The 21,396-nt window shown below is 47.8% G+C and overlaps 1 protein-coding gene across 1 annotated transcript in view; it reads right to left on the bottom strand.

Annotated features, from left to right (window-relative positions):
• Positions 1–21,396, bottom strand: part of LOC139279613 (mucin-2-like) — a 442,102-nt gene that overhangs the window by 3,555 nt on the left and 417,151 nt on the right. Inside the window, exons 83-88 of the mRNA XM_070898728.1 lie at positions 4,617–4,721; positions 4,436–4,476; positions 3,876–3,998; positions 2,760–2,858; positions 674–802; positions 495–534 (exon numbers count right to left, since the gene is read on the bottom strand). Of these exons, the coding sequence (XP_070754829.1) occupies positions 495–534; positions 674–802; positions 2,760–2,858; positions 3,876–3,998; positions 4,436–4,476; positions 4,617–4,721 (537 nt within the window). The remainder of the gene's footprint in view (positions 1–494; positions 535–673; positions 803–2,759; positions 2,859–3,875; positions 3,999–4,435; positions 4,477–4,616; positions 4,722–21,396) is intronic.

Raw genomic sequence — 21,396 nt, 5'->3', positions numbered from 1 at the left:
GCACCACGCGGGGAAATTCCCCTGATGGTGCTGGTTGATATCACCGCGTCCCTTAAAGGGGAGGGCGCACTGCCATGGTCACCGTGTTTTCTTTTGCTGGCCGACTTCTAGATATGTGTGGGAAAGGTCAGGAACTCGGCGGAGTGGGCGTGGGGGGGGTGGGGGGATGTGGGGGCAGTGGGAGGAAAGTTAGGAACTTGATGTAGGGAGCAGAAACTTGTTTGGGGGGTGGGAGAAGATCTTAACTCGCAAGTCCTGTCTGTTCTATGTGAGCTTTGTTCTATCTGGAGCCTGGCAGTCAGAATGGCTTTAATTACATTAATTCAAAGTAATTGATTACTCAGGCAGGCTGCATCTAATTACACATTCCAGAGAAACTGCTGGGTGTGTCTTGTCCCCCAAAGTGACCAATCCGAAATCTGGTGTTGTAAATAAATGTGACCATAATTCAGAGCCACAAAGAGGTTTCATAATAGTTTAAATATATTACTTACAAATCTGACAACAGCCATTTGAGTCCATGTGTATCGTTCCCTGTCACAGAGAGTAAAACATTAGAAATGAAATGATTTGAAAGCACAAATCTAACAAAACCTCATTGTCGTTTAATTTTACAGAGAATATTTTGTTCTTTTTATTCAAAGAAATGAATATATAATTGTTTTGCACTCACAGGCTCACAGTTATCATGATCCAGATGGGGGCACCATTGATTATAGATGTTTGGAACAAAGTGAGGCCCTATTTTCACACACTCGTATTTAGTGCAGTTGTTCTTTGAATCTGACGTTGTAGCTCCAGGCTGTGCAATAATAGGAAAGACAAAGTTTTTTAATGGCAAATAACTACATAAAAATGTTGGAGCTTTGGGCTCCAACGGTGGATCTTTATGACAACAATATGCATTGAATATCAAAAGGGATGATTTATGTTTCCTTTCATATAAGAAACTCTAATACTGTGAACTCATCCTAAACTGTAAAATCACAAATTGTGCTAATAATCAAAGCCACAATTACTAATGTACTATGAAAAATTACAAAAACATTCCACTGTATAATAAGTACCTTTCCTCCTAGGTATTGCATGCAAAATGCCTATGATATTGTGTACATGCCAAGATGCAGTTTAATTTATTTACCTTATCCATTTAACGTATATAGTAAGTGTATTATATACTCCATCAGTCCAAATCTGTTCTGGATTACATATCATAATAAAAAGGATTTTAAAAGTATAAACTAATGCTTCATACATAACTCACGTAGAAAAGGTTTTATTCATTCATGCAATGTGGGCATCGTTGGCAAGGCCAGCATTTATTGCCCATCCCTAATTGCCTTTGTGAAGGTGGTGGTGAGCCACCTTCTTGAACCGCTGCAGTCCTTGTGGTTATTGCTTTTCGTAGCGGTTTGGTACAACTAAGTGCCTTACTAGGCCATTTCAGAGGGCAGTTAAGAGTCAACACATTGCTGTGATTGACTCTTATGAAGTCACATATAGGCCAGACCGGGCAGCAGATTTCCTTCCCTAAAGGATATTAGTGAATTAAATGGGTTTTTACGACAATCTGAAAGTTTCATGGTCACCATTACTGATACAAACATTTTATTCCAGTTTTATTTAATTAACTGAATTTAAATTCCCCAGCTGCTGTGGTGGGATTTGAACTCACGACTCCAGATCATGAGTCCAGGCCTCTGGATTACTAGTCCAATAACATAACCACTATGCTCAGTAGAAAAGGGATATTGCAATTTGATAAAATCTACATTGTGCACCAAGATTAGTAAGATAGGTATGAATCTGCATGTTTAGAAGGATCATTGACTTCATTAAACACATTTTCTAATTTTACTCTGGGTTTGATACTTCTGCGAGGAGCAAGAGGGGTGGGTGGTAGGGCGGGATCATATCTGGTCGCGATAGAGTCATTGGAGGCATTGCTGCTTAACCCAAATTACTTAATTGCTGGGCCCAGAATTTCTTCCCCCAAATCACCATAGGAATGTTGTTATATGAGCAGACAGGGGAAAAATTTGATTTTGCATAGGATTTAGGTGTGGTTCATAAAAAACAAATTCACAAATGGGCAGGCACATTATGATATTGTGCAAATAAAGAAAATACATCAAATGGCATATTTCACACCATTTGTGCCCTTGCATGCTGGGCACAAGGGACTCCTTTACATATTTCAGGAGGCCACTCACACCATTTATAGTCCAACTGGGGTGCCCCCTTAATTTGGGGGAGCACTATGGGAACCTGCTGTGGCACTTTGCAGCAGGATAAATGGAATAGCTGCACCACCCAATAAAGTTCCAAAATAAAGGGCCTTTTTAAAATAGGCTGCTTTCACGTATTGATCGATTGCAGTCGAGAAATGAGACTTTTAAATTTAAATGCCCACCCAATGCCCTTAGCAATAATCATATCTCCAATTTTTTACGGTTTCTTCCTTACACCTGATTTATGGCCATGTTGCATTTTTGATCCAAATGGTGCAAATTGTTCTGTTTTACAATTCAGTTCCTTTGATTAAATCTTACTTTTTGTTGAACAAAGCCAGTTGACAATTCCAAACATAAATCTTTATTTTGAGTTACAATGTGGTTCAAGGATGAATCCACTAAATATTTCAAGTAGTCTCTTTAAACAACAGAATGGTTGAATGTCACATTCAAAACTAACCCCTCAAGGCCTTAAGTAGATGCCAATCATTGTGGTGATTGACTTCCAAAATGTAATATACATACCTGAAGAATTACTGGTGGCTTATTTGGCATCTCAATTATACAGTCAACCTGAGTACAATTTCCACAACACTGTCCTTTCAATTTCTTATACTCAAAGCCCTGTGGGGAACAGACAGAACATTGATGATTACTCTCCTTTCACCAACTATGTAAGATTAGCATCGATTAGTTGGTTTTTAGAAATAATTGCTTTACTATCTTATAATCATCAGTATCTTATGATCATCAGTAATGGATTTATAATCGTGAGTAAGAATTAAATGTAAAAGTCTGTAATCATCAACTGCATACAATGGTAACCTGAATTATATATGATATGTAACCCTTTTTCTTATAATTAAAAGTCTGTGAGTAAGCTGTAACCAGACAACCTGGGGTGAGAAAGAGGATTGCTATAGTCAAATAGTGAGGCTGTGGGTGAAGGTTGGATATTAGCCAAAAGTAAGGATGAGACAGAGTACAGCTAGCTTGGGAACCAAGATTAGCTGCAGTCGGCACTGTTTAGGAATGTTACAACATCCACGGTGAATTATAAAAGCAAAGGCCAACAGCAATGGGTCGTATCTCAACCTGTGGAGACTTAATCCGTTTGTATTGCCATAACTACCTCAGCTATGAGTCTTGATGGTAAAAAACAGATGATGTAAGAATGTCATAAGACTAGAACCTGCATAAACCAGGGTGCTGCAATGATACAATCTTTATGATTGGATTGTGGGTTTGGGTGTCAGCCAGTGATTGGTTCAGGAGGATTCCATAGGTTTTGAATGAGAGTAAGGGTTTAAGAAGGGCATCTTAATCGCCACAAATTGTAGAAGATTTCAGAAAGAATCAAGGAAACACCCAGGAGCTGAAGAGAGATGAGAGACAAGAGACACAGGATGCAGCTTACTCATGGTTGCGGCTTCTACCCAGAGTATAAGTGGTAATATAAGTCTCAATGATACTCTGTAAACTGCTGCTCGAATACTGTAATGTATTAAATCTTGCTTGTGCTGAATAAAGTTAAATCACTGTCCCTAATACGGGTCAACCTTGAATCGTTTGGAACCAGGGTCTCTCTGGAATCTTAGAACCGCAATAGAATCATTAATGATCTGTGGGTCGGATACTTACCAGTGGACAGTGAGAATCACACTTAGTAGTGGTACACTCAATAGTTTTAAGCTTGGTTGATGGATCCACTTTATTGGTACAATTGCAATTCTTACATGTGTCTTGTGGAATAGACATTCCTGGCTGAAAAAAAAACGTGAAGTTTCAATTGAGACATGGTTTAAAATTGTGCTGGATTTTTTATATAGTGCAACGGTCAGATTCTATATGGTAAAGTTAATTAAAACTATGGAGGTTTAGTTTCATCTGGTATTTCCTTTCTTTGCTTGAAATCCATTTGTGCGCGACTACAGTTATCAACTCATTTATTTTAATTAAATCCTAATTATAGTCCCCTGAATACTCAATTAATATTTAAATTAAAAAATATGTGCCTTGTTCCAGTTTCACTTCTCACAACATTTTGTGCTGTTCTGACGTTAAATGAGTTTGTATCTCCAGAGATTCTTGATGTTAAAATTTGGAGAACGAGATAGAAATATGAAAACTGTACACTGAACAAAATGAGAAATAGGTGTGAAACCACAGATCATATCTGAAAATATCCCAATGTGCTTTACCTTGTACTCAATGCCATTGTACACACATACTGGCTTTGGCTCTGAAAATAGAAAAATGTGTGATTAAATTAATAATTCAATTACAGCTAAGGTACAGGCTGTAAGCATGTTATTTCAAGTTGTTTCAGTGACAAAGGTAAAATGTTACCCACCTTGGATTAGAGAGAAATGTAACACTTACCACATGTATAACCTGGGCAACATTTGTCTTCATGAGTATGGAACACTGGTTCATATCCAGGTTTGCAATCAAATTTCACAGTGGGACAGTAGGTTACATTACATTCTATTGAATGAACAAAAATTGACACTGGTTAAAAAGCTTGAAGCTATTCCTTCAGCTCGGTACTTATGATCCTAAGTGATTTTAATTAGAGAGGTTAATGGAAGCATCAACACATACCCCAGGAATAAGCTCAGCTGACAATGGGAAAAACATGGATTTTGATTTAAGTGACATGGCGATTTTGACATTATTGTCTTTGTTCCCTTTCCAAGTGTATAAAGGATGTCCCCTGAGGTGATGTCTCAGGTTCTTTTTCCAGAAGAGGCAGAATCTAACTCTAACAGCCATAAATTAGATACATCAGAAAGACTTAACATTTACAGACTAATTATATGATGGTTGGGTGGGATCGTGGAACGTAGAGAATGCTTCAATTCAAAGTCCAATGAAGGTCTTACAAACCAGATATTATGATATTTTTCTTCATTGCAGTATCTATTGCATACTGCAGAATACTTTGTTAATTGTATCTATGAGACCCTAGCCTAGAAATTCCAGGTACACAGTGAAGGTGTGGTGGAATAATGCTTCTAACCATCATTTTACTTCAGCATTGACCACCAGAAAGATGGACAGGTAGTTGCACCTACGAGATGGTTTGCAAAATATTGTGGTGAGTCAGGAACTTGGTTTGAGAGGTGCATGGAATGGAAGGCAGTGAGGGAGGGGGGAATTGGAATGTGACAGTTGGATCTGGTGCTCTCCACTCTCTCTCCTGTGACAGTTGGAACTGGTGCTCTCCACTCCCTCTCCTGTGACAGTTGGAACTGGTGCTCTCCACTCTCTCTCCTGTGACAGTTGGATCTAGTGCTCTCCACTCTCCCGTCCTGTGACAGTTGGAACTGGTGCTCTCCACTCTCTCTTCTGTGACAGTTGGAACTGGTGCTCTCCACTCTCTCTCCTGTGACAGTTGGAACTGGTGGCTCCACTCTCCCATCCTGTGACAGTTGGAACTGGTGCTCTCCACTCTATCCTGCGACAGTTGGAACTGGTGCTCTCCACTCTCCCATCCTGCGACAGTTGGAACTGGTGCTCTCCACTCTCCCATCCTGTGACAGTTGGAACTGGTGCTCTACACTCTCTATCCTGCGACAGTTGCAACTGGTGCTCTCCACTCTCCCATCCTGTGATAGTTGGATCTGGTGCTCTCCACTCTCCCATCCTGTGACAGTTGGAACTGGTGCTCTCCACTCTCTATCCTGCGACAGTTGGAACTGGTGCTCTCCACTCTCCCATCCTGCGACAGTTGGAACTGGTGCTCTCCACTCTCCCATCCTGTGACAGTTGGATCTGGTGCTCTCCACTCTCCCATCCTGTGACAGTTGGAACTGGTGCTCTCAACTGTCTATCCTGCGACAGTTGGAACTGGTGCTCTCCACTCTCCCATCCTGCGACAGTTGGAACTGGTGCTCTCCACTCTCCCATCCTGTGACAGTTGGAACTGGTGCTCTCCACTCTCTATCCTGCGACAGTTGGAACTGGTGCTCTCCACTCTCTATCCTGCGACAGTTGGAACTGGTGCTCTCCACTCTCTATCCTGTGACAGTTGGAACTGGTGCTCTCCACTCTCCCATCCTGTGACAGTTGGATCTGGTGCTCTCCACTCTCCCATCCTGTGACAGTTGGAACTGGTGCTCTCCACTCTCTATCCTGCGACAGTTGGAACTGGTGCTCTCTACTCTCCCATCCTGTGACAGTTGGAACTGGTGCTCTCCACTCTCTATGCTGCGACAGTTGGAACTGGTGCTCTCCACTCTCCCATCCTGCGAAAGTTGGAACTGGTGCTCTCCACTCTCCCATCCTGTGACAGTTGGAACTGGTGCTCTCCACTCTCTATCCTGCGACAGTTGGAACTGGTGCTCTCCACTCTCCCATCCTGTGACAGTTGGATCTGGTGCTCTCCACTCTCCCATCCTGTGACAGTTGGAACTGGTGCTCTCCACTTTCTATCCTGTGACAGTTGGAACTGGTGCTCTCCATTCTCTGTCCTGTGACAGTTGGAACTGGTGCTCTCCACTCTCTATCCTGTGACAGTTGGAACTGGTGCTCTCCACTCTCTATCCTGCGACAGTTGGAACTGGTGCTCTCCACTCTCCCATCCTGCGACAGTTGGAACTGGTGCTCTCCACTCTCCCATCCTGTGACAGTTGGAACTGGTGCTCTCCACTTTCTATCCCGCAACAGTTGGAACTGGTGCTCTCCACTCTCCCATCCTGTGACAGTTGGATCTGGTGCTCTCCAATCTCCCATCCTGTGACAGTTGGAACTGGTGCTCTCCACTCTCTATCCTGCGACAGTTGGAACTGGTGCTCTCCACTCTCTATCCTGTGACAGTTGGAACTGGTGCTCTCCATTCTCTGTCCTGTGACAGTTGGAACTGGTGCTCTCCACTCTCTATCCTGTGACAGTTGGAACTGGTGCTCTCCACTCTCTATCCTGCGACAGTTGGAACTGGTGCTCTCCACTCTCCCATCCTGTGACAGTTGGAACTGGTGCTCTCCACTCTCTATCCTGCGACAGTTGGAACTGGTGCTCTCCACTCTCCCATCCTGTGACAGTTGGATCTGGTGCTCTCCACTCTCCCATCCTGCGACAGTGGGAACTGATGCTCTCCACTCTCTCTCCTGTGACAGTTGGAACTGGTGCTCTCCACTCTCTGTCCTGTGAGAGTGGGAACTGCTGCTCTCCACTCTCTCTCCTGCGACAGTTGGAACTGGTGCTCTCCACTCACTGTCCTGTGAGAGTGGGAACTGCTGCTCTCCACTCTCCCGTCCTGTGACAGTTTGAACTGGTGCTCTCCACTCTCTCTCCTGCGACAGTGGGAACTGGTGCTCTCCACTCTCCCGTCCTTTGACAGTTTGAACTGGTGCTCTCCACTCTCTCTCCTGCGACAGTTGGAACTGGTGCTCTCCACTCTCTGTCCTGTGACAGTTGGAACTGGTGCTCTCCACTCTCTGTCCTGTGAGAATGGGAACTGGTGCTCTCCACTCTCTGTCCTGTGAGAATGGGAACTGGTGCTCTCCACTCTCTGTCCTGTGACAGTTTGAACTGGTGCTCTCCACTCTCCCATTCTGAGACAGTTGGAACTAGTGCTCTCCACTCTCTGTCCTGTGACAGTTTGAACAGGTGCTCTCCACTCTCTGTCCTGTGACAGTTTGAACTGGTGCTCTCCACACTCTATCCTGCGACAGTTGGAACTGGTGCTCTCCACTCTCTCTCCTGCGACAGTTGGAACTGGTGCTCTCCACTCTCTGTCCTGTGACAGTTTGAACTGGTGCTCTCCACTCTCCCGTCCTTTGACAGTTTGAACTGGTGCTCTCCACTCTCTCTCCTGCGACAGTTGGAACTGGTGCTCTCCACTCTCTGTCCTGTGAGAGTGGGAACTGGTGCTCTCCACTCTCTGTCCTGTGAGAGTGGGAACTGGTGCTCTCCACTCTCTGTCCTGTGACAGTTTGAACTGCTGCTCTCCACTCTCTGTCCTGTGACAGTTTGAACTGGTGCTCTCCACTCTCCCGTCCTGTGACAGTTTGAACTGGTGCTCTCCACTCTCTGTCCTGTGACAGTTTGAACTGGTGCTCTCCACTCTCCCGTCCTGTGACAATTTGAACTGGTGCTCTCCACTCTCTGTCCTGTGACAGTTGGATCTAGTGCTCTCCACTCTCTGTCCTGTGACAGTTGGAACTGGTGCTCTCCACTCTCTGTCCTGTGACAGTGGGAACTGGTGCTCTCCACTCTCTCTCCTGCGACAGTTGGAACTGGTGCTCTCCACTCTCCCGTCCTGTGACAGTTTGAACTGGTGCTCTCCACTCTCTCTCCTGTGACAGTTGGAACTGGTGCTCTCCACTCTCTGTCCTGTGAGAAAGGGAACTGGTGCTCTCCACTCTCTGTCCTGTGAGAATGGGAACTGGTGCTCTCCACTCTCTGTCCTGTGACAGTTTGAACTGGTGCTCTCCACTCTCTGTCCTGTGAGAATGGGAACTAGTGCTCTCCACTCTCTATCCTGCGACAGTTGGAACTGGTGCTCTCCACTCTCTATCCTGCGACAGTTGGAACTGGTGCTCTCCACTCTCTATCCTGTGACAGTTGGAACTGGTGCTCTCCACTCTCCCATCCTGTGACAGTTGGAACTGGTGCTCTCCACTCTCTATCCTGCGACAGTTGGAACTGGTGCTCTCCACTCTCTATCCTGCGACAGTTGGAACTGGTGCTCTCCACTCTCTATCCTGCGACAGTTGGAACTGGTGCTCTCCACTCTCCCATCCTGTGACAGTTGGATCTGGTGCTCTCCACTCTCCCATCCTGTGACAGTTGGAACTGGTGCTCTCCACTCTCTATCCTGCGACAGTTGGAACTGGTGCTCTCCACTCTCTATTCCTGTGACAGTTGGAACTGGTGCTCTCCACTCTCTGTCCTGTGAGAATGGGAACTGGTGCTCTCCACTCTCTGTCCTGTGAGAATGGGAACTGGTGCTCTCCACTCTTTGTCCTGTGACAGTTTGAACTGGTGCTCTCCACTCTCCCATTCTGTGACAGTTGGAACTGGTGCTCTCCACTCTCTATCCTGCGACAGTTGGAACTGGTGCTCTCCACTCTCTATCCTGCGACAGTTGGAACTGGTGCTCTCCACTCTCTATCCTGTGACAGTTGGAACTGGTGCTCTCCACTCTCCCATCCTGTGACAGTTGGATCTGGTGCTCTCCAATCTCCCATCCTGTGACAGTTGGAACTGGTGCTCTCCACTCTCTATCCTGCGACAGTTGGAACTGGTGCTCTCCACTCTCTATCCTGTGACAGTTGGAACTGGTGCTCTCCATTCTCTGTCCTGTGACAGTTGGAACTGGTGCTCTCCACTCTCTATCCTGTGACAGTTGGAACTGGTGCTCTCCACTCTCTATCCTGCGACAGTTGGAACTGGTGCTCTCCACTCTCCCATCCTGTGACAGTTGGAACTGGTGCTCTCCACTCTCTATCCTGCGACAGTTGGAACTGGTGCTCTCCACTCTCCCATCCTGTGACAGTTGGATCTGGTGCTCTCCACTCTCCCATCCTGCGACAGTGGGAACTGATGCTCTCCACTCTCTCTCCTGTGACAGTTGGAACTGGTGCTCTCCACTCTCTGTCCTGTGAGAGTGGGAACTGCTGCTCTCCACTCTCTCTCCTGCGACAGTTGGAACTGGTGCTCTCCACTCACTGTCCTGTGAGAGTGGGAACTGCTGCTCTCCACTCTCCCGTCCTGTGACAGTTTGAACTGGTGCTCTCCACTCTCTCTCCTGCGACAGTGGGAACTGGTGCTCTCCACTCTCCCGTCCTTTGACAGTTTGAACTGGTGCTCTCCACTCTCTCTCCTGCGACAGTTGGAACTGGTGCTCTCCACTCTCTGTCCTGTGACAGTTGGAACTGGTGCTCTCCACTCTCTGTCCTGTGAGAATGGGAACTGGTGCTCTCCACTCTCTGTCCTGTGAGAATGGGAACTGGTGCTCTCCACTCTCTGTCCTGTGACAGTTTGAACTGGTGCTCTCCACTCTCCCATTCTGAGACAGTTGGAACTAGTGCTCTCCACTCTCTGTCCTGTGACAGTTTGAACAGGTGCTCTCCACTCTCTGTCCTGTGACAGTTTGAACTGGTGCTCTCCACACTCTATCCTGCGACAGTTGGAACTGGTGCTCTCCACTCTCTCTCCTGCGACAGTTGGAACTGGTGCTCTCCACTCTCTGTCCTGTGACAGTTTGAACTGGTGCTCTCCACTCTCCCGTCCTTTGACAGTATGAACTGGTGCTCTCCACTCTCTCTCCTGCGACAGTTGGAACTGGTGCTCTCCACTCTCTGTACTGTGAGAGTGGGAACTGGTGCTCTCCACTCTCTGTCCTGTGAGAGTGGGAACTGGTGCTCTCCACTCTCTGTCCTGTGACAGTTTGAACTGCTGCTCTCCACTCTCTGTCCTGTGACAGTTTGAACTGGTGCTCTCCACTCTCCCGTCCTGTGACAGTTTGAACTGGTGCTCTCCACTCTCTGTCCTGTGACAGTTTGAACTGGTGCTCTCCACTCTCCCGTCCTGTGACAATTTGAACTGGTGCTCTCCACTCTCTGTCCTGTGACAGTTGGATCTAGTGCTCTCCACTCTCTGTCCTGTGACAGTTGGAACTGGTGCTCTCCACTCTCTGTCCTGTGACAGTGGGAACTGGTGCTCTCCACTCTCTCTCCTGCGACAGTTGGAACTGGTGCTCTCCACTCTCCCGTCCTGTGACAGTTTGAACTGGTGCTCTCCACTCTCTCTCCTGTGACAGTTGGAACTGGTGCTCTCCACTCTCTGTCCTGTGAGAAAGGGAACTGGTGCTCTCCACTCTCTGTCCTGTGAGAATGGGAACTGGTGCTCTCCACTCTCTGTCCTGTGACAGTTTGAACTGGTGCTCTCCACTCTCTGTCCTGTGAGAATGGGAACTAGTGCTCTCCACTCTCTATCCTGCGACAGTTGGAACTGGTGCTCTCCACTCTCTATCCTGCGACAGTTGGAACTGGTGCTCTCCACTCTCTATCCTGTGACAGTTGGAACTGGTGCTCTCCACTCTCCCATCCTGTGACAGTTGGAACTGGTGCTCTCCACTCTCTATCCTGCGACAGTTGGAACTGGTGCTCTCCACTCTCTATCCTGCGACAGTTGGAACTGGTGCTCTCCACTCTCTATCCTGCGACAGTTGGAACTGGTGCTCTCCACTCTCCCATCCTGTGACAGTTGGATCTGGTGCTCTCCACTCTCCCATCCTGTGACAGTTGGAACTGGTGCTCTCCACTCTCTATCCTGCGACAGTTGGAACTGGTGCTCTCCACTCTCTATTCCTGTGACAGTTGGAACTGGTGCTCTCCACTCTCTGTCCTGTGAGAATGGGAACTGGTGCTCTCCACTCTCTGTCCTGTGAGAATGGGAACTGGTGCTCTCCACTCTTTGTCCTGTGACAGTTTGAACTGGTGCTCTCCACTCTCCCATTCTGTGACAGTTGGAACTGGTGCTCTCCACTCTCTATCCTGCGACAGTTGGAACTGGTGCTCTCCACTCTCTATCCTGCGACAGTTGGAACTGGTGCTCTCCACTCTCTATCCTGTGACAGTTGGAACTGGTGCTCTCCACTCTCCCATCCTGTGACAGTTGGATCTGGTGCTCTCCACTCTCCCATCCTGTGACAGTTGGAACTGGTGCTCTCCACTCTCTATCCTGCGACAGTTGGAACTGGTGCTCTCCACTCTCCCATCCTGTGACAGTTGGAACTGGTGCTCTCCACTCTCTATCCTGCGACAGTTGGAACTGGTGCTCTCCACTCTCCCATCCTGCGACAGTTGGAACTGGTGCTCTCCACTCTGCCATCCTGTGACAGTTGGAACTGGTGCTCTCCACTCTCCCATTCTGTGACAGTTGGAACTGGTGCTCTCCACTCTCTATCCTGCGACAGTTGGAACTGGTGCTCTCCACTCTCCCATCCTGCGACAGTTGGAACTGGTGCTCTCCACACTCCCATCCTGTGACAGTTGGAACTGGTGCTCTCCACTCTCTATCCTGCGACAGTTGGAACTGGTGCTCTCCACTCTCCCATCCTGTGACAGTTGGATCTGGTGCTCTCCACTCTCCCATCCTGTGACAGTTGGAACTGGTGCTCTCCACTCTCCCGTCCTGTGACAGTTTGAACTGGTGCTCTCCACTCTCTGTCCTGTGACAGTTGGAACTGGTGCTCTCCACTCTCCCGTCCTGTGACAGTTTGAACTGGTGCTCTCCACTCTCTGTCCTGTGACAGTTGGAACTGGTGCTCTCCACTCTCCCGTCCTGTGAGAGTGGGAACTGCTGCTCTCCACTCTCCCATCCTGTGAAAGTTGGATCTGGTGCTCTCCACTCTCCCATCCTGTGACAGTTGGAACTGGTGCTCTCCACTCTCTATCCTGTGACAGTTGGAACTGGTGCTCTCCACTCTCTATCCTGTGACAGTTGGAACTGGTGCTCTCCACTCTCTGTCCTGTGACAGTTGGAACTGGTGCTCTCCACTCTCCATCCTGTGACAGTTGGAACTGGTGCTCTCCACTCTCTATCCTGCGACAGTTGGAACTGGTGCTCTCCACTCTCCCATCCTGTGACAGTTGGAACTGGTGCTCTCCACTCTCTATCCTGTGACAGTTGGAACTGGTGCTCTCCACTCTCTATCCTGCGACAGTTGGAACTGGTGCTCTCCACTCTCCCATCCTGTGACAGTTGGATCTGGTGCTCTCCACTCTCCCATCCTGTGACAGTTGGATCTGGTGCTCTCCACTCTCCCATCCTGTGACAGTTGGAACTGGTGCTCTCCACTCTCCCGTCCTTTGACAGTTTGAACTGGTGCTCTCCACTCTCTCTCCTGCGACAGTTGGAACTGGTGCTCTCCACTCTCTGTCCTGTGACAGTTGGAACTGGTGCTTTCCACTCTCTGTCCTGTGAGAATGGGAACTGGTGCTCTCCACTCTCTGTCCTGTGAGAATGGGAACTGATGCTCTCCACTCTCTGTCCTGTGACAGTTTGAACTGGTGCTCTCCACTCTCCCATTCTGTGACAGTTGGATCTGGTGCTCTCCACTCTCTATCCTGCGACAGTTGGAACTGGTGCTCTCCACTCTCTGTCCTGTGACAGTTGGAACTGGTGCTCTCCACTCTCTGTCCTGTGAGAATGGGAACTAGTGCTCTCCACTCTCTGTCCTGTGAGAATGGGAACTGGTACTCTCCACTCTCTGTCCTGTGACAGTTGGAACTGGTGCTCTCCACTCTCTGTCCTGTGACAGTTGGAACTGGTGCTCTCCACTCTCCGTCCTGTGACAGTTGGAACTGGTGCTCTCCACTCTCTGACCTGTGACAGTTGGAACTGGTGCTCTCCACTCTCTGTCCTGTGAGAATGGGAACTGGTGCTTTCCACTCTCTGTCCTGTGAGAATGGGAACTGGTGCTCTCCACTCTCTGTCCTGTGACAGTTGGAACTGGTGCTATCCACTCTCTGTCCTGTGAGAATGGGAACTGGTGCTCTCCACTCTCTGTCCTGTGAGAATGGGAACTGGTGCTCTCCACTCTCTGTCCTGTGACAGTTGGAACTGGTGCTCTCCACTCTCTGTCCTGTGAGAATGGGAACTGGTGCTCTCCACTCTCTGTCCTGTGAGAATGGGAACTGATGCTCTCCACTCTCTGTCCTGTGACAGTTTGAACTGGTGCTCTCCACTCTCCCATTCTGTGACAGTTGGAACTGGTGCTCTCCACTCTCTATCCTGCGACAGTTGGAACTGGTGCTCTCCACTCTCTATCCTGTGACAGTTGGAACTGGTGCTCTCCACTCTCCCATCCTGTGACAGTTGGATCTGGTGCTCTCCACTCTCCCATCCTGTGACAGTTGGAACTGGTGCTCTCCACTCTCTATCCTGCGACAGTTGGAACTGGTGCTCTCCACTCTTCCATCCTGTGACAGTTGGAACTGGTGCTCTCCACTCTCTATCCTGCGACAGTTGGAACTGGTGCCCTCCACTCTCTATCCTGCGACAGTTGGAACTGGTGCTCTCCACTCTCCCATCCTGTGACAGTTGGAACTGGTGCTCTCCACTCTCTATCCTGCGACAGTTGGAACTGGTGCTCTCCACTCTCCCATCCAGCGACAGTTGGAACTGGTGCTCTCCACTCTCCCATCCTGTGAGAGTTATTACTGGTGCTCTCCACTCTCTGTCCTGTGACAGTTGGAACTGGTGCTCTCCACTCTCCCGTCCTGTGACAGTTGGAACTGCTGCTCTCCACTCTCTCTCCTGTGACAATTGGAATTGGTGCTCTCCACTCTCTCTCTCCTGTGACAGTTTGAACTGGTGCTCTCCACTCTCTGTCCTGTGACAGTTTGAACTGGTGCTCTCCACTCTCTGTCCTGTGACAGTTGGAACTGGTGCTCTCCACTCTCTGTCCTGTGACAGTTTGAACTGGTGCTCTCCACTCTCTGTCCTGTGACAGTTGGAACTGGTGCTCTCCACTCTCTCTCTCCTGTGACAGTTTGAACTGGTGCTCTCCACTCTCTGTCCTGTGACAGTTTGAACTGGTGCTCTCCACTCTCTCTCTCCTGTGACAGTTTGAACTGGTGCTCTCCACTCTCTGTCCTGTGACAGTTTGAACTGGTGCTCTCCACTCTCTGTCCTGTGACAGTTGGAACTGGTGCTCTCCACTCTCTCTCTCCTGTGACAGTTTGAACTGGTGCTCTCCACTCTCTGTCCTGTGACAGTTTGAACTGGTGCTCTCCACTCTCTGTCCTGTGACAGTTTGAACTGGTGCTCTCCACTCTCTGTCCTGTGACAGTTGGAAGTGGTGCTCTCCACTCTCCCATCCTGTGACAGTTTGAACTGGTGCTCTCCACTCTCTGTCCTGTGACAGTTTGAACTGGTGCTCTCCACTCTCCCATCCTGTGACAGTGGGAACTGGTGCTCTCCACTCTCCCGTCCTGTGACAGTTGGAACTGGTGCTCTCCACTCTCTGTCCTGTGACAGTTGGAACTGGTGCTCTCCACTCTCTCTCTCCTGTAACAGTTTGAACTGCTGCTCTCCACTCTCTGTCCTGTGACAGTTGGAACTGGTGCTCTCCACTCTCTGTCCTGTGACAGTTGGAACTGGTGCTCTCCACTCTCTGTCCTGTGACAGTTTGAACTGGTGCTCTCCACTCTCTGTCCTGTGACAGTTGGAACTGGTGCTCTCCACTCTCTCTCTCCTGTGACAGTTTGAACTGGTGCTCTCCACTCTCTGTCCTGTGACAGTTTGAACTGGTGCTCTCCACTCTCTCTCTCCTGTGACAGTTTGAACTGGTGCTCTCCACTCTCTGTCCTGTGACAGTTTGAACTGGTGCTCTCCACTCTCTGTCCTGTGACAGTTGGAACTGGTGCTCTCCACTCTCTCTCTCCTGTGACAGTTTGAACTGGTGCTCTCCACTCTCTGTCCTGTGACAGTTTGAACTGGTGCTCTCCACTCTCTGTCCTGTGACAGTTTGAACTGGTGCTCTCCACTCTCTGTCCTGTGACAGTTGGAAGTGGTGCTCTCCACTCTCCCATCCTGTGACAGTTTGAACTGGTGCTCTCCACTCTCTGTCCTGTGACAGTTTGAACTGGTGCTCTCCACTCTCCCATCCTGTGACAGTGGGAACTGGTGCTCTCCACTCTCCCGTCCTGTGACAGTTGGAACTGGTGCTCTCCACTCTCTGTCCTGTGACAGTTGGAACTGGTGCTCTCCACTCTCTCTCTCCTGTGACAGTTTGAACTGCTGCTCTCCACTCTCCCGTCCTGTGACAGTTGGAACTGCTGCTCTCCACTCTCTCTCCTGTGACAATTGGAATTGGTGCTCTCCACTCTCTCTCTCCTGTGACAGTTTGAACTGGTGCTCTCCACTCTCTGTCCTGAGACAGTTTGAACTGGTGCTCTCCACTCTCTGTCCTGTGACAGTTGGAACTGGTGCTCTCCACTCTCTGTCCTGTGACAGTTTGAACTGGTGCTCTCCACTCTCTGTCCTGTGACAGTTGGAACTGATGCTCTCCACTCTCTCTCTCCTGTGACAGTTTGAACTGGTGCTCTCCACTCTCTGTCCTGTGACAGTTTGAACTGGTGCTCTCCACTCTCTCTCTCCTGTGACAGTTTGAACTGGTGCTCTCCACTCTCTGTCCTGTGACAGTTTGAACTGGTGCTCTCCACTCTCTGTCCTGTGACAGTTGGAACTGGTGCTCTCCACTCTCTCTCTCCTGTGACAGTTTGAACTGGTGCTCTCCACTCTCTGTCCTGTGACAGTTTGAACTGGTGCTCTCCACTCTCTGTCCTGTGACAGTTTGAACTGGTGCTCTCCACTCTCTGTCCTGTGACAGTTGGAAGTGGTGCTCTCCACTCTCCCATCCTGTGACAGTTTGAACTGGTGCTCTCCACTCTCTGTCCTGTGACAGTTTGAACTGGTGCTCTCCACTCTCCCATCCTGTGACAGTGGGAACTGGTGCTCTCCACTCTCCCGTCCTGTGACAGTTGGAACTGGTGCTCTCCACTCTCTGTCCTGTGACAGTTGGAACTGGTGCTCTCCACTCTCTCTCTCCTGTGACAGTTTGAACTGCTGCTCTCCACTCTCTGTCCTGTGACAGTTGGAACTGGTGCTCTCCACTCTCCCGTCCTGTGACAGTTTGAACTGGTGCTCTCCACTCTCCCGTCCTGTGACAGTTGGAACTGGTGCTCTCCACTCTCCCGTCCTGTGACAGTTTGAACTGGTGCTCTCCACTCTCTGTCCTGTGACAGTTTGAACTGGTGCTCTCCACTCTCTGTCCTGTGACAGTTGGAGCTGGTGCTCTCCACTCTCCCGTCCTGTGACAGTTGGAACTGGTGCTCTCCACTCTCCCGTTGGTGTAGGAGGGAGGGCTTTAGTTTCCTGAACAATTGGGACCACTTCTGGGGATGGTGGGACCTGTACAAGTCGGACAGGTTACACCTCAACAGAGACGGGACCAATGTTCTCGCGGGTGGGTTTTGATAGTACGGTTGGGAGGGCTATAAACTAGCTTGGCAGGGGGATGGGAACCCAGGAGAGGGCTCTGAGCTAGTTAGAGTGGGTGAGAGCTCAGATGAACAGAACCCCAAGAAAGAATGCAAAAGGCAGGAGGCAACAGAGCAGAGTAGCACTGGGGTAAGTGTAAACCACAAGGTGATAGGAAGGGACAATATGTATGAATATAAAGAGGCTGCAGGAGGGGTCAAAACTAAAAATCATGGTTTAAAAACTAGTATTAAAACACTCTACCTAAACACACGCAACATTCGAAATAAAGTAAATGAGTTGACGGCACAAATCATTACAAATGGGTATGATTTGGTGGCCATTACAGAAACGTGGTTGCAGGGTGACCAAAACTGGGAATTAAACATACAGGGGTATCTGACAATTCGGAAAGATAGACAAGAAGGGAAAGAAGGTGGGGTAGCTCTGTTAATAAAGGATGATTTCAGGGCAGTTGTGAGAGACGATATTGGCTCCAATGAACAAAATGTTGAATCATTGTGGGTGGAGATTAGAGATAGTAAGGGGAAAAAGTCACTGGTGGGCGTAGTTTATAGGCCCCCAAATAATAACTTCACGATGGGATGGACAATAATCAAGGGAATAATGAAGGCACGTGAAAAAGGAACGGCAGTAATCATGGGGGATTTTAACCGACATATCGATTGGTCAAATCAAATAGCAAGGGGTAGCCTTGAGGAGGAATTCATAGAATGCATACGGGATTGTTTCTTAGAACAGTATGTTACAGAACCTACAAGGGAGCAAGCTATCTTAGATCTGATCCTGTGTAATGAGACAGGAATAATAAACGATCTCCAAGTAAAAGATCCTCTCAGAATGAGTGATCACAGTATGGTTGAATTTGTAATACAGATTGAGGGTGAGGAAGTAGTGTCTCAAACGAGCGTACTATGCTTAAACAAAGGGGACTACAGTGGGATGAGGGCAGAGTTGGCTGAAGTAGACTGGGAACACAGACTAAACAATGGCACAATTGAGGAACGGTGGAGGACTTTTAAGGAGCTCTTTCATCGTGCTCCACAAAAATATATTCCAATGAAAAAGAAGGGCGGTAAGAGAAGGGATAACCAGCCGTGGATAACCAAGGAAATAAAGGAGAGTATCAAATTAAAAACCAATGCGTATAAGGTGGCCAAGGTTAGTGGGAAATTAGATGATTGGGAAAATTTTAAACGATAGCAAAGAATGACTAAGAAAGCAATAAAGGAAAGATAGATTACGAAAGTAAACTTGCGCAAAACATAAAAACAGATAGTAAAAGCTTTAACAGATATATAAAACGGAAGAGAGTGACTAAAGTAAATGTTGGTCCCTTAGAAGATGAGAAGGGGGATTTAATAATGGGAAATGTGGAAATGGTTGAGACCGTAAACAATTATTTTGCTTCGGTCTTCACAGTGGAAGACACAAAAACCATGCCAAAAATTGCTGGTCATGGGAATGTGGGAAGGGAGGACCTTGAAACAATCACTATCACTAGGGGGGTAGTGCTGGACAGGCTAATGGGACTCAAGGTAGACAAGTTCCCTGGTCCTGATAAAATGCATCCCAGGGTATTAAAAGAGATGGCAGAAGTTATAGCAGATGCATTCGTTATAATCTACCAAAATTCTCTGGACTCTGAGGAGGTGCCATCGGATTGGAAAGCAGCTAATGTAACGCCTCTGTTTAAAAAAGGGGGCAGACAAAAGGCAGGTAACTATAGGCCGGTTAGTTTAACATCTGTAGTGGGGAAAATGCTTGAAGCTATCATTAAGGAAGAAATTGCGAGACATCTAGATAGGAATAGTGCAATCAAGCAGACGCAACATGGATTCATGAAGAAGAAATCATGTGTAACTAATTTACTGGAATTCTTTGAGGATATAACGAGCATGGTGGATAGAGGTGTACCGATGGATGTGGTGTCTTTAGATTTCCAAAAGGCATTCGATAAGGTGCCACACAAAAGGTTACTGCAGAAGATAAAGGTATGCGGAGTCAGAGGAAATGTATTAGCATGGATCGAGAATTGGCTGGCTAACAGAAAGCAGAGAGTCGGGATAAATGTGTCCTTTTCGGGTTGGAAATCGGTGATTAGTGGTGTGCCACAGGGATCGGTGCTGGGACCACAACTGTTTACAATATACATAGATGACCTGGAAGAGGGGACAGAGTGTAGTGTAACAAAATTTGCAGATGACACAAAGATTAGTGGGAAAGCGGGTTGTGTAGAGGACACAGAGAGGCTGCAAAGAGATTAAGATAGGTTAAGCGAATGGGCTAAGGTTTGGCAGATGGAATACAATGTCGGAAAATGTGAGGTCATCCACCTTGGAAAAAAAAAACAGTAAAAGGGAATATTATTTGAATGGGGAGAAATTACAACTTGCTGCGGTGCAGAGGGACCTGGGGGTTCTTGTGCATGAATCCCAAAAAGTTAGTTTGCAGGTGCAGCAGGTAATCAGGAAGGCGAATGGAATGTTGGCCTTCATTGCGAGAGGGATGGAATGCAAAAGTAGGGAGGTCCTACTGCAACTGTACAGGGTATTGGTGAGGCCGCACCTTGAGTACTGCGTGCAGTTTTGGTCACTTTACTGAAGGAAGGATATACTAGCTTTGGAAGGGGTACAGAGACAATTCACTAGGCTGATTCCGGAGATGAGGGGGTTACCTTATGATGATAGATTGAGTAGACTGGGTCTTTACTCGTTGGAGTTCAGAAGGATGAGGGGTGATCTTATAGAAACATTTAAAATAATGAAAGGGATAGGCAGGATAGAGGCAGAGAGGTTGTTTCCACTGGTCGGGGAGACTAGAACTAGGGGGCACAGCCTCAAAATACGGGGGAGCCAATTCCTTCGCAATCGAGTTGAGTTGGAATTTCTTCTCCCAGAGGGTTGTGAATCTGTGGAGTTCTCTGTCCAAGGAAGCAGTTGAGGCTAGCTCATTGAATGTATTCAAATCACAGATAGATAGATTTTTAACCAATAAGGGAATTAAGGGTTAAGGGAAGCGGGCGGGTAAGTGGAGCTGAGTCCACGGCCAGATCAGCCATGATCTTGTTGGGTGGTGGAGCAGGCTCGAGGGGCTAGATGGCCTACTCCTGTTCCTAATTCTTATGTTCTTATTAATGTTGGGGAAGCCCAGAATCAGGGGTCACAGTCTAAGGATAAGGGGTAAGCCATTTAGGACCGAGATGTGGAGAAACTTCTTCACCCAGAGAGTGGTGAACCTGTGGAATTCTCTACCATAGAAAGTTGTTGAGGCCAATTCACTAAATATATTAAAATAGGAGTTAGATGTAGTCCTTACTACTAGGGGGATCAAGGGGTATGGTGAGAAAGCAGGAATGGGGTACTGAAGTTGCATGTTCGGTCATGAACTCATTGAATGGCGGTGCAGGCTCGAAGGGCCGAATGGCCTACTCCGGCACCTATTTTCTATGAGTGGCACAGCATACGAATGGGGGAAGGAACATAACAGGGAACAGCAGCCATGCCAAAGAGGGTACAGTATCTTCGGGGGAACCGTTTGTGAGCGGCCTGCGAGAGGGAACATTGTTGCCACATGTTCTCTCCTGGTTTTTAGAAGACGAACTGAAAAGCACCCTAGTAAGATTAAGTATAACTTTAAACTAATAGGCTAATTTATTTAATAACACATGAATGAGCACAATACAGTTTTCATAGTGAGATTTACCAATTTCTTACCAAAATAATAAAATATGCGACTATGCCCTGCAACAGTCTGAACTCACTTCACAAGTTAGCGGTCCCTGAACTTACTGGTACTAGCCTCTCTTATTATAAGCCGCATGCATTCATGCCTCAGCCTGAAGTCTCATTGGCTCTCTCACTAGCTGGAGAGAAAGCAATATCTCGCTGTCTCCCTCAATGTCCCATGCTTAGACGGCTCAAAACTTATTTCTCCAGCAGTGAGAAAAAGGCTGATCTCTCCCTCAGCTCTCTCTATTGGCTTGCTGAGATGCCAATCAAAATTACCAACGAACAAGAAATCCCCTGCAATGGTGTGGGAGTTATGGCAATTACATTGCCTGTTTATCAAGGCCCTTCTGTCTTTTCTGGACATATTGAAAGGAAATAATTCTTGCATTAAAGTATAGGGTATGCTTGAT

The sequence above is a fragment of the Pristiophorus japonicus genome, chromosome 14 (genome assembly GCF_044704955.1).
Source record: "Pristiophorus japonicus isolate sPriJap1 chromosome 14, sPriJap1.hap1, whole genome shotgun sequence".
Taxonomy (NCBI): Eukaryota; Metazoa; Chordata; class Chondrichthyes; family Pristiophoridae; genus Pristiophorus; species Pristiophorus japonicus.
Note: the sequence above shows the minus strand (reverse complement) of the source record. Positions and strands in the feature narration are given on the sequence as shown.